Source organism: Equus quagga, unplaced genomic scaffold, assembly GCF_021613505.1.
Source record: "Equus quagga isolate Etosha38 unplaced genomic scaffold, UCLA_HA_Equagga_1.0 251_RagTag, whole genome shotgun sequence".
Lineage (NCBI taxonomy): Eukaryota > Metazoa > Chordata > Mammalia > Perissodactyla > Equidae > Equus > Equus quagga.
Genome location: NW_025799859.1, coordinates 1,333,335 through 1,347,114, shown reverse-complemented (window position 1 = coordinate 1,347,114; position 13,780 = coordinate 1,333,335). Strand labels below are relative to the sequence as shown.

The 13,780-nt window shown below is 37.8% G+C and overlaps 1 protein-coding gene across 1 annotated transcript in view; it reads right to left on the bottom strand.

The window, feature by feature from the left end:
- The window catches only part of LOC124233816 (thrombospondin type-1 domain-containing protein 7B), a 674,290-nt gene that overhangs the window by 315,066 nt on the left and 345,444 nt on the right, over nt 1–13,780 (bottom strand). Inside the window, exons 10-11 of the mRNA XM_046651040.1 lie at nt 9,918–10,047; nt 6,286–6,389 (exon numbers count right to left, since the gene is read on the bottom strand). Coding sequence (XP_046506996.1) covers nt 6,286–6,389; nt 9,918–10,047 — 234 coding nt within the window. The remainder of the gene's footprint in view (nt 1–6,285; nt 6,390–9,917; nt 10,048–13,780) is intronic.

Below are 13,780 nucleotides of genomic sequence, written 5' to 3'. Positions count from 1 at the left end.
TTTTCAGTCAGAAAATTAGAGTATTCAGATCTTTAATATGAATAGTTTCCTCTTAATTCAGCTTATTTAATATATTTACTTACCTCTGTTATATATAGATATACAACTTATATTTATATAGTTTATACAATCTTAGAAAATTATATAAATCAATTTTTAAAGACTCAATCACATATTAGAAGCCCTAGAAAATTAAATTATGAAATAGTGTATGAAATAAAGCATACTTCACTAAAATAGCAGACATACACATACACGTATTTCGTGAGAATCGTCCCTTTTGAATACCAGGTACTATTAGTTTACTATTAAGGGCTTTAGACTACTTTTTTCCTTAACTTCTTCCTACCTATTTCTAACCCCTTTCTTTTTTACAAATAAAGGTAATCCAGAACTTATTTTGAAAGTGGATTATTTTGTCCCATTTTTTTCTGGAAAAGCACCCTTATTTTAAACAAATTTCTTGAATGCAAAGAAAACACACAGATTCCACCAAAACTATTGTGTAAGAAGAGGATGCCTCTTATAGTGGCAAAAACCAATTAAGGGAGAACAAAAAGATTTGACAGGGATTAGAGATCTGCCTCCTTTGGTCCACATAAACATTGTTCAGTGAAAACAAACCAAAAAAGAACACAGGTACTTCATGGAAGTCAAGGATATCTTAGACAACTTTGATCTCCAGTTAGATGCCAAGTTTCTCTTCTATGATAGAGTATAGTTACTCACAAGCTTATGAATGAGAAGAAAGTACTGTCCAAAAGAAAAATACTGGCAAGTCCATCAGCCTAGTTTTAAAGTAGTCACTGTGAATAGCAAAATAAGAGTCATACCATATCAGTCCATAGACAAATTCACTCTCCTTTGAGGAATGCCAGCATCTTCACTTTTCTTTTTTTAGTACTAGAGTTTCACCCTATTAACGGCAGTTTCCTCAAAGTATATTAGAATATTTAAGTTTCTTATACTCTCATTTGGCACAACAGCTAAGCTACCATCCTTTTTTTATTCAGATTAAGCACAAGAAGCTGGCCAGAGAGAATAGCTCTGTCGCATAAGTGTGGGATAACCAGGACAAAAAAAACAAAATGCCCACTTCCTTGGAGATGGTACAGATATTTCGCTATAGCTATGATTCTATCTGCCTTTCTGTTTTCTTTTCTTTTACTTCTTTTTTGATTAGAAGAATATTACACAAATGTATTCTTACTATAAATCGATTTACCAGGTCAGCAATATAAACACAATAAGGTAAAACAAGGGGTACTTCTGTTTTGGGCAGTATAATGGCTTAGAAATCACAAAAGACCTTTCTAATGAAAAACAAAAAAAAATGACATAAAATATATATGTTACAAATGGATTTCTGGGCTTGCCCAAAAGAAAGGAACCCCAAAGCACAAAACAAAGTGAAAGCTTGGGATGCAAGGTAAGCAAGAAAGACAATTTTCATCCTGAGGATTTCTATCAAATCTTGGAGACTGAACTTTCCACTTTCCTGGTTCCAAGTCCCGCTATGGAGAATCTCATAAAAGGCCCCATACCAGAAGTGATGGCCACAAAAGCTGGCCCTCATTGTAAAGGTGACCTAGAAAGAAACATGCCAAGCAAAATGTCTTGGCAAGGCCACTTGCCTGTCTGAAACTTAACACTGGAAGGAGAGGGGGAAAAAAAAATCTCTTGTGAGGCCTAAACTGGCCTTTCCATGAGTTTATGATCTGAATTCATGGTCCCTCTGTGATTCAAAAAATCCTCAAAGAGAAAATTAAATTTAAAGTGTTTCCAGATTGATGGGGCTCCCACGGGACTGAAGAGTGCTACAGCTGCCCGGCCAGCATGCTGAAGAGGTGGAGGAAGGGAACCAAATGAGGATCTCATCAGTCCCTGTTCACACTCTCCTTCCATCCTCTTGACTTCACTCTAGCCCTCATCTCCACCTCCTCTGCCTGATGTCCAAAGTCCACAACCGCTATGGCTCTATGTCCCCAGAGAATAAGCCTCCAGCCTCTCACAAAAACAGGAAGAGGTAGAAACCTGACTGTGCAAAAGATGAGGAACTGAGCAGGGAGAGTGCTCACTGCTCCTTAACCAGAATCAGACTTTCAAAAGCCCCTGTTTTTTCTTCTACCCCCAACACACACACACACACACACACACACACACACACACACACACACACACACAACCTTGCATACTTTCCTCTCCAGAATGTGGTGATTTTCTGGAGTTGCCCAGGCCAAATCACTTTGTTTCTCTTCAGCCTCCTCACCTTCACCCCTGCCAAGACTCAGGTATAATTCTGTTCTGCAAAGTAAAGATGGGAGTAGAATGTCTTTGCTCCACTGTCTTAAAATTGGAGACCCATCCTACTACTTTAAAAGTGCAAGTTTTCCAGCACTAAACACTAGGAATCCTCTAATGTGGATATCTAGCTCGGGGCAAATTCAAGGAGGTCACTTGCTTAGTCTGAATGACTATCAAGCCTCCAGCTAGAATTCATTTAAATTAAAATCCAAAGTAGAATTCTTCTAAATCAGATAAAATAATTTCTCATTTATGTAATAATTCCACATAATTTAGGAGCAATGTCTCTGCAGAATTTACTAAGTAGTTTTGTAATAAAAACCAACCAGTATGATAATCCAGTACCACAGAGTGTCAAAGCCCAGGTCACCATATAAAGGTACACACTGCACAAAGGGTCCATTTTTAAAGGACTTCACTCATGTAGATATTGCTGATCTAGATATTTTATAACAATTTTCCAGCAGAAAGTAGGCAAAGATCTTGTAGTAACAGGGTAATATTATTACAATTTTCTGACATACAGAAGTAAATGTTTTAAGGAGTGGTCCTTTCTAATAATTGACACAGAGTCACTGTATACCCTCACAGTAGTCATGAATCAAAGTACCTTGCCAATCAAATATTCATATGTAAATGTTCTGAAAGGGACATCATTTGCAGAGCGTAACTGTTATGGACTGAACTGTGTCCCCCCAAAATTCATTTGTGGAAGCCCTAACCCCAAGTATAACTGTATTTGGAGATAATAAAGACCACCAGAAGCAGATTGCTTTCAGCTGGCAATACCGGCAATACCCCTTCACTCTCCTACCTCAGGGGTATATCAACTCTCCAGTCCCATGTTATAGTTTAGTTTGCAGGGATCTCAATCATCTTTCCCTTCAACAAGATATCACATTGGTCCATGATGACATTATGCTGACTGGACCTAGTGAGCAAGAAATAGCAACTACTCTAGACTTATTGGTGAGGGTGGGAAATAATATGAAAAAAATCAGGAGCCTTCTACCTCACTGAAATTTCTAGGGGTCCAGTGGTATGGGGCATGTCAAGACATCCCTTCTAAGGTGAAGGATAAGTTGTTTCATCCGGCCCCTCCTACAACCAAAATATAGGCACAACACCTAGCGTGCCTCTTTGGATTTTGGAGGCAACATATTCCTCATCTGGCTGTGTTACTCCAGTCCATTTACCTAGTGAACTGAAAAGCTGCCAGTTTTGAGTGGGACCCAGAATAAGAAAAGGTTCTGTAATAGGTCCAGGCTACTGTGCACACTGTTCTGCCACTTGGGCTATTGGATCCAGCAAATCCTGTGGAGCTTCAAGTATCAGTGGCAGATAGGGATGCTGTTTTCAGCTTTTGGCAAAATAGTATAGGTGAACTGCGGTGCACGTTCTTAGGATTTTGGAGCAAAGCGCTGCCGTCTCTGTGGACAATTAGTCTCCTTTTGAGAAACAGTTTCTGTCTGCTACTGGGTCTCAGTAGAGACTGAATGCTTAATCATGGGCCGCCAAGTTGCCAAGCAACCTGAACTGCCCATGATGAGCTGGGTGTTATCTGACTCACCAAGTCATAAAGTAGGGCACACACAGCAGCACTCCATCATTAAATGGAAGTGGTACATATGTGATTGGGCTCAACCAGGCCCTGAAGGCACAAGTAAATTACATGAAGAAGTGGTCCAAATGCTCATGGTCCCAACTCCTGCTACAATATATTTTTTCTCTCATCCTACACCTATGGATAATTCCCTATCCTCACTGACAGAGGAAGAGATGACTCAGTTCTGGTTTACACGTGGTTCTGCATGACATGTAGGCACAATCCCAAAATGGGCAGCTGCATCACTACAGCGCCTTTCTGGGACATCCTTAAAAGACAGGGGTAAAGGAAAGTCTTCCCAGTGGATAAAACTTCAAGCAGTGCACCTGGTTGTTTGCTTCTCTTGGAAGGAGAAATGGCCAGATGTGCAATTATATACAGATTCTTGGGCTGTGGCCAATGGTTTTGCTGGATGCTCAGAGACTTGGAAGGAATGTGATTGGAAAATTTGTGACAAGGAAGTTTTGGAAAGAAGTATGTGGATAGACCCCTCCAAATGGACAAAAAAAAATGTGAACATATTTGTGTTCCATGTGAATGTTCACTAAAGGGTGACCCATAGAGGATGATTTTAATAATCAAGTGGATAGGATGATCTATTTTGTGGATACCAGTCAGCCTCTTTCCCCAGACACCCCTGTCATCACCCAATGGACTTATGAATAAATTAGCCATGGTGGCTGGAATGGGGGTTTATGCGTGGGCCCAGCAATGTGGCCTTCCACTCAATAAGGCTGACTTGGCTATGGCCACCACTAAGTGCTCAATCTTCCAGCAGCAAGAATGAAGACTGAGTCCCCAATACAGCACGATTCCCCAGGGTGATCTGTCAGCTACATGGTGGCAGGTTGATTATATTGGACCATTCCCATCATAGAAGGGACATTGTTTTGTTCTTACTGGAATGGGCACTTATTCTGGATATGGACTTGCCTTCCCTGGAGGCAAGGCTTCTGCCAAAACTACCATCCATAAACTTATAGCATGCTTCATCCATAGACACGGTATTCCACATAGCATTGCTTCTGATCAAGGAACTCACTTCACAGCAAATGAAGTGTGACAATGGGCCCCTGCTCATGGAATTCACTGATCTTACAATGTTCCCCACCATCCTGAAGCAGGTAGCTTGATAGAATGGTAGAAAGGTCTTTTGAAGACTCAGTTACTGCACCAGCTGAGTGCCAATAGCTTGCATGGGGGAAAAGTTTCCCAAAAGACTGTATATGCTCTGAGTCAGCATCAAATATATTGTGCTGTTTCTTCCATAGCTAGAATTCATGGATCCAGGAATCAAGGGATGGGAATGGGAGTAGCACAATTCACTATTACCACTAGTGACCCACTAATAAAATCTTTTGCTTCCTGTCACCTGCGATCTTATGCTCTGGTGCCAATAGGTCTTAGTTCCGAAGGGAGGAATGCTTCCACTAAGAGAAACAATGTTCATTGAACAGGAAGTTAACACTGTTGCCAGGCCATGCTGCCTCATGCTTTTGAATCAACAGACAAAGAAGGGATTTACTGTGCTGGCTGGGATGATTGATCCTGCCTGATACAATAACCTATACAACAAGAAGAGAAACTTAACAGTAAATATGTCTTTTAGAAGAATTATCAAACCACTGCAATGTAGTTGGTCCCACAATGTCTGATTTTGCTACATATGTCCCTTTAGTGACAAAGTGGTCGTATTTTAAAAATAAAGCACTTTTTATCAATCCTCATATTACTGGCACTTGGATTATGAATGAAACAGAAAAGTGAGCAGTCTGATGAGTGTTCAGTGCTTTTCAGAGATTTCAATATGCCACACCTTGTAGACACTGGTGATAAAAGGCATTTCTACTTAGACCCAAAAGCCTATTCACAACATCTTCCAGAAATTTTAATAATTCTTTTCTATGTATATTATATAAAGAACACACAGCAAGTGTGTATATAACAATTACATTTAAGTAATGATGATTAAAATTAACCAATTAAATTATTGAAATTAGTTATCCTTTTATTCATTCAGCAAATATTGAATTAGCACTTAAAATGTGTGATGTATACTATTGTCTAATCTTGACATATCCTTCACTCCCTAGCTAATATCCAATGTACATTTGGAACATCAGCATTGGGGTATGCTGATGACTGAGAATAGATATTTGCTTACATTGCATTAATTCTTAGGTGCACTAGCTGGTTATGGTTGAAAGATGGTAAAATATCAAAATTAATGCCAAACAAACTCAACCACTGCTAAATATAAATAATCCAATCCTATAATACCACAACTTATTCAAACATAAAACTAAGCAGCAGTTTATAAGAGAAACATAATTTTAAATCATATTTGACTACAAAAAATTTTAAAGTCCTCTTACCTCTTGTTTGTACCCCTTTTCCACAGGCTTCACTGGTGCCCATTATTCCTTGCCTGACGGACTCTGGCACCAAGAAACAAGGGCTCCATTTCTGCAGCTTCCACCTGTGATTACAAGGAATAGCAGACTAGAAATTTCACCATGACAAACATACAAAAGAAATACTTGAAACAGACAAATTTGAAATCCAAAAGCATAAAGATAGTAATTCAATAAAAATGGATTTGAAACCAATGTCATAAAATAGCACCAGGGATGACAATAGTCCACTCTGCCCCAGATTCGTAGTTAATGCAGTAATTCCATTTCTTAAATGTGGACATTTTGCACAAAAACCTTAGTTCATACAGTGAAGAGCCATAAAAGCATTAGAAGCGCAGATCAAATCTAGAAGGCTTACCTCTTTATGAACTTAAAATTGCTTAAAAAAACAATAAAAGAGAAAATCTCTATGTTCCATTGGAGTATTAGAGAATCAAGATTCAAAGACCTGAAAGTTTGGGGTGCAAATCTTGACACTTGATCTTTTGCTTCAAGTATTTTATAAGATGTTTCCTAAGACTTTGGAGTAACTCTAACATCTCAGTAGGTTATAAAGTAAAAGGGAGGTGGGGGGCCACAGAGATCTATCTTACATGAAAGTTCATCTCAAGGAAGAGAAATTGATCTGCCTCTGATGAATTACCAATATTTCTATTCCTCAGATAAAGTAATCTCTAAGGAAGCCTTCTGGCTTTCCACTGTTTTCCTTTCTCAAGTCAACAAGACTCTCTCTTTTTATGATCCACAGGACAGACTGTGACTTCTGTCCTTTAACCTGTCTTTTCAGAATGTTCCACATAACCCATACCCTAATTGTAACCAAGACTCTGTTCATTCACTTAATATATTTTTATTTCTTTTTCGTATAAGCCAATACCTCTGATAAGAGACGCTACTTCAAAGAATGGAACAGAAATATGAAGCAAAAACATCACTGACTGGTTTTGCAAGATGAAAAGTTCTAGAGACTTGTTGCAGAACAATGTACATAAAATTAACACTACTGTACCGTACACTTAAAAATGGTTAAGATAATAAATTTTGCATTATGTGTCTTTTACCACAAGAAAAATAAAAGAAGTCTTAGTAACAGAAAAAAAAATGTATACCAGAATTCCTTTGATCAGGAGAAGTCACTTTAGGGAACCCTCTTAGTTATGTCAGAAGACCTTAATATAGTGGGTGGAGGTCACTTCACATAGCCGGCCATGAATATCAGCACGCACTACCTCCTCACCCCTCTTCTAGACTAAATGAGTCTCAAGTTCTTGGACAATTGGAGGTAAGTGAGGCAGAGGTGGTCTTAACGGAGAGATATAGACCATCTTGCAGAATCAAGTAAAGTATATTACAATGTAAAGTTAAAAAATATGTATATATCATTGACTTCATTCAAGTGGCCTCCATATTGGGAATAACTGAAGAATTGGGGAGAAATCAGGGAATAGTAAAACAGAAAAACACACCATGTTTAAAGAAATCACCTATTAATTTTAAATAGTTGTAACTTTACTTTGTATATGCATAGACTCACTCAGTATAATTCAAAACACAGAAACTGAAATGATAAGGGGTTTTCAATTAGGATTTATCATTCATTCAGATCCCTTAAGCTTACATAGCCTTTCTAGACCAGAATGAGACCAAGGAATTCAACCTAGTGTAGTGTGCTTCATAGACTGAAATAGGAAGGAATTTTCAGGACTCTCTTGTTAAACTCTCAGTTTTCAGATGATAAACCTGGGCTCAGGAGGTTAAGTGTCATGCCCAAAATTGCCCAAGTCAGGGCAGGCCGGCTGTCAATCTCAAGTTCCTGGATGTTCAGCCACAGACTCTTGGCTATATCCCATTGCCAATTCTACGCAGGGATATACCGCCCATACAGTCTTCCCTTTTGTTGGGAAATCCTCAAATTCACAGAAAAATTTCTATAGACATTTTGATTCTGTTTTAATTTGGTAAACATGTGAACATGTCACTTTAATGGAGTAAAAAAGAAGAATTGGAAGATAAGATAAAGGTCTATATTAACCTGCCTCCCTAACATACCAATGAGGGAGAAAGCAAAACCTAAATTGGAAGCACATTGCTCAAAATTCAAGGATATTTTACTAAAGCACAGAGAAGCATGCTGATAACTTGGACACATATTAAACCACACATCAGGAGAAATGATACAATGATCCAATCCATATGCAGCGGAACTGATTTCTGGGGAAAATGGAAGGAGGTCAATAATAGAAACTAGTTCAAACACGAGTGGCTAAATTGAAGTCCAGCAAGAAAGTAAAAAGAGTGGACAATAGAGAGGAAGAGGCCACTAACGGCTTCTAGCATTTTCTCTGATTATAATAGCCTTGGGTTCAGAAAAATGTCTAATAATATTTGATTTGGCTAATTTTTTCAATTGAGTGTTTTCCCTGAGAGCTCTTTTGCTGGACTCAGAACTTTCAATATTTATACATGGCACAAAAGGATGAATATTGACAGTGTTTCCACAATGTCCCTGTAGTTAATGAGACAAAATTAGCAGTCTGGGCACGTCCCCAGTGTTTATTTACAGCTTCCCCAAACTGGTCATCAGATAGAAACAATAGGAGTAAAGGGATGATAAAATCAATAGTAATTTAGATTTCTTCGTTGATACCCTAAACTTTAATGTGAGTCATCTTCTAAAAAAAACAAAGGAAAGAAAAGAAAAGGAACTTGTATTTTCCCCAATAAATCAGCCCTTGAATTTCACAGCTTTAAGATATAGTTTCTCAAATAATCAGGAGAGACACAAAGCATTTTTGCTAAAGGCATTTTTAAGTGTGCTGATAACTATATGATTTTCAAGACCATGGACTTTATTCACAAATCAGTAAAACCCAATAGTGAATTTAATCCAGATGTACTTTAAAGCAATATTTTAATCCAATGTTAAAAGAGTGGAAGTTAATGACCAAACACACAAACCTCAGGTATTGTTTTTGTAAATAATAATCACCAACTTGCCAAGAGGGAACAACTAGGTAACATATAGTTTAGAAGTTACTCGTTTTGGTTTTTTTAAAAAAATATTTTTTTCACAGGTTAAACTTCTTTTTCTAATTAGATGTTTTTTAAAATGTGCATATGATAAAAATTTAGAACCAAAAACATTTTTGAGTTAAAACAAGCAACCATTAAAGAAGTACAAATTTGATTTTTAGTTCTTGGTAAAAAGCTTTAGGATGAAGACAATAGAATTAGATAAGTTATCTGTGTGTATATGCATGAGTGCTTCAGGCAAAGACCTCATCCTGAACCTCTTTGGAGCCTGACCCTGAAAACTGATTGCCTGGATGGCAGAATTCCAGCAGCTCATTTACAATAAAAACATGTTTGTTTCCTTTTTCCTGTTAATTAGACTTTCACATTCTTTGTCAAAATAGATTCCAGATAAGAGGGGAAAGCATTGAGGTACTCGAAGATAAACAACATTACCTCATCTTATTCCTCACTAAGCAATCATATTTTATATGAAAGAAAATAGGTCAGATTTTATATGAAAGAAAATAGGTCAGATTTTATACTAAAGTCTAATGATTAACTCTGAAGGTAATTACCGATATATGGGGCACAATGAGACATCTTCACATTCTCGCTCTTCAAATAAGGTATCTGGGCACTCCTGGCCTCCGTTGGCTGCTTCTTGAATGATAATCCTGTATCGAGACTGTTTTATTGTGGCATTTCCTGAAGAAAAGGAGAAATAAAATTATAGTGCCCTTTTAGGTGGAGAAAAATCCAGGGTTAGGAAGCAATTGAAAAAAAAAGAGATGAGGTAAGAGCATGTGAAAGGACTAGCTGGGAAACGAGAATAAGAAGCAGAGACCCAGGTTTTATACTTAACAGTAGACTCAATCTTACTTCTATGAGATAGACATGTAATACTTAATAACCGTGATTTCAAATCTACTTATTCTAACAGGTAAAGATTGTTTCCCATCGTCTTAATGTATTTTAAATGAATCATAATCTATATTACCTGTGGCATAAGAGTTACATTGCATAATCTGAGAGGGCCCAGAAACCCTCTTTGATCTCAAAATAACAGCTCAAGGAGCTAGGGTTTTACTACTGGCAGTCCACTCCTTCGGGCAAGGAACTTCCTTCTGTTGGCTACTTTTTACAACGCAAACACTCTTCTTAAAATTGATACATTACTAATGTATTTATTTATGGGTATTGGCTTATTAGATTTCTTATTTCTCATTACCTGAGACAATATGCATGTAATTGAAATTTAGGGAAGAGGCACTAAAATTGTGATGGAACAAAATATTGTCTACTTCATGGTTTTGCTGAGAAGCAGAAGTATTAACAGGCACCTCAATAAAAAGACAGCTGATGTTTGCTTTAATGTGTTGGAGCCTTCATTTCATAATCTTTAGATGCCTTCTGAATCAACAACAGCAACAAAAATCAATTATAGTTATAGTGGTTATTAACTACTTCAATTACTATATGCAAGTTATTGAACTAGATAAGAAGATACGAATTCTTGAGCTTACATTTAAACAGAAACAAAAAGGAGCAGATAGATACACAACAAGTTACAAGCCATTGTAGGGAGAGAAGTGACAGACAGGGGTGCAGTGTTAGGAGAATATAGAAGAAAGAGCGATAATTTGTGTCCCTGGAAACCAGACAGATCACGGAGGAAGCAGATTGTATTATGGGACTTGAAGTCTGAACAGGAAAAAGAAAAATGACTGAAGTCATTTCAAGGCAAGAAACAATTTTTTCTTTTCTTTTCTTTTTTTTTTTTTTTTTTTGCTGAGGAAGATTAGCCCTGAGTTAACATCTGTGCCAATCTTCCTCCGCTTTATATGTGGATTGCTGCTACAGCATAGCTGATGTGTGGTGTAGATCTGTGCCCGGGATCCAGACCCACAAACCCAGGCCACTGAAGTGGAGCATGTGGAATTTAACCACTATGCCACGGGGCTGGCCCCAAGAAAACTGTTTGAGTAAAGACACTGAAATATAAGGAATGGAATGGAATAAGGCACATGGAATTTATAGAGAAAGACATGCAACTGCATTCAGAAGGAAGATGTGTGTGTATGGCTTGTGTGTGTGCACATATGGAGGGTTATAAAGAATGGAGAGCAGGGGAGTGTAGGAGAAAATGGAGTTAACTGGTAGGTTTGAGACAGATAATGGATCTAACTATGTTAAGAAGAACATTTCTAGAAAGCCAGTGAACTAAGTGGAGTAAAATAAAAGAAAAAAAAAAAAGGAGGTTTCATTAAAATTATTTATTCACATGGTTTTAAAAAAATCATTAGCACAAAAAGGCTCATAGTGAGAAGCAATTGACCCACAAGCCATTCCCTGCCCTCCTCCTCCCAGAATATTTGGAACCGTTTCTGCATTTAGTTCTTCTGTGGTTATCTCCAAATCTATAAATAATATGCTTATGCCATTACTTCTTGATTTATTAACTTTAGACATCATCTGACTTTCTGCTGTAATTGACAAGAGTTTACTTTGCACCACCTTTCAACTTTTTATAATTATATCACTATTTTTATGCCTCTACTGGTTATTTAAAAGCTTTAAACAAGCCATATTTTTTTCAGTCCCACTCCTTACTCCTGTCCTCCATCAGACCAGCCGCCACAATTCTAAAGTGTCTTCCTGGGTAGATGAGCTTCCCCTTCTATTGCCACCCACATTCCTGCTAAGTTAGGTCATGCTTTCCTGTGCTGTGTCACAGTTTCTCGGCTCTTCAGTCTTTGTCCATTACATCTTTCATAAATGAGTTTTGGCGCTCTCATCCATCAATGGTCCTCTCCTTTTGTTTTGGATGAGGAGTTAGGGCTTTTAAAATTCATTTTTATTATTTTAATGAGATTATGAGTAAAAGGGGAGACCAAGACATTTACACATTTCATGATCTTGAATTATAAATTAAGGAGATGTATGGGATATTATCTATATCATATTACATATTATATACATTTTCTACATCTATTCTATTACAGATCTCCTTTTTTTTTCTTTTCCATTTTTAATCTGCTCCATATCCAGGGAACTGATCATATTAGAAGTGTATCAGTGACCCCCTTCTCCATTCGCTTCTGGTTAGGTTTGGCCAGTGGGCAGATGGGGCACACAATGGAAGGAAATAAAGATGGCAAGAGGAGAGAGAGATAGATTGGGGTATTTATTTCACCAGATTTTATCCTCTGGATCATCTCAAGATGGTTTCCTACCCCTACCCAAATCCCCAGTTCCTGTGAAGGGGACACTTCTACAGCTACCTTCTCTGAGTTCTAACTACTCCAACCCCTACCAACTTTCAGGCTCCCAACGTGGGTAGTCCAGGTACTGAACCATCTCCTGTTAATTTAAGTTACCCTGCCCATTCCTTTGTAAATACTCCCTCCGTTAAATTTTACCCAGTTGCCCCATTTGAGTGGGCCACTTGTTTCTTGCCAGGACATGCTAATAAATCAAGGAAGACAATCTACTATTTGAGAGAAAGGAATGCTATAATTGGCCCCTCTCTAAAAGTAGTTAAAGCCCTCTGAGGAGTATGAAACACAAGGTAAAAAAGAAAAAAAAAACTATAATTAAAACAGTTCTACATAATAATGCAAAAGCAATCTCAATTTCAGTGGGGACATCTTTATAAATAATAACTCCTTTAGGAAAAAGTCTCTTCTCCCACTCTCAATTAATTCCAATTACACTCTACTTACTCTGAAAATCATTTTTTACCTTTAGGATATGTATGTGAATGGGTGTGTGTGTGTGTGTGCACATGTGTGTTTTGTCCAAGTGTTATCTTAGGTGACCAGAAACAAAGATTGAACACAATAGGAAGAACGAAAGGGATGACTTTACCTCACACTGAGAGAAAACATGGATCAATGCCTCTCCCTTCACACTGCATGCACGTGCAAACACAAAGCACATGCACCACACAAAGGACACTCGCATGCAGAGGTGCTCTGGTTTCTGGTGTAACTCTAGGGCAAATAATTCAAAGTTTGGGAAAAACAGCTGCATTGATTATCACATTCTAAAGTGGCTCGGGTGGAGGTTGAGAAGGATGGGTTCTACAGGTAAAACAAATTTTTAGAATAGCGGTAAGGTATTTCCGGAAAGAAAATTGACTGTCACTGTACAGAAATGAAGAAGAATTTATAGGTATTTGAAGAGAGAGAGAAAGATAAGGGAGGATCTTAAGATAGGGAAACAACACCAGGATCTGTGAGAGATTTGCTACGAGTTTCTCTTTCTGTGTGAATGTGTGTATTTCTTTCTCCTTGAACTTTGGAATAGTCACATTTAATATTCGGTTTAAAAGGAATTTTCCCCTCGGTATGGTGTAAGTGCCTCAATTTATGACCAAACCTACAGCAGAGTCAGTTACACACAACAGACATGATTTAGCCGGCATCATGGGAAACTC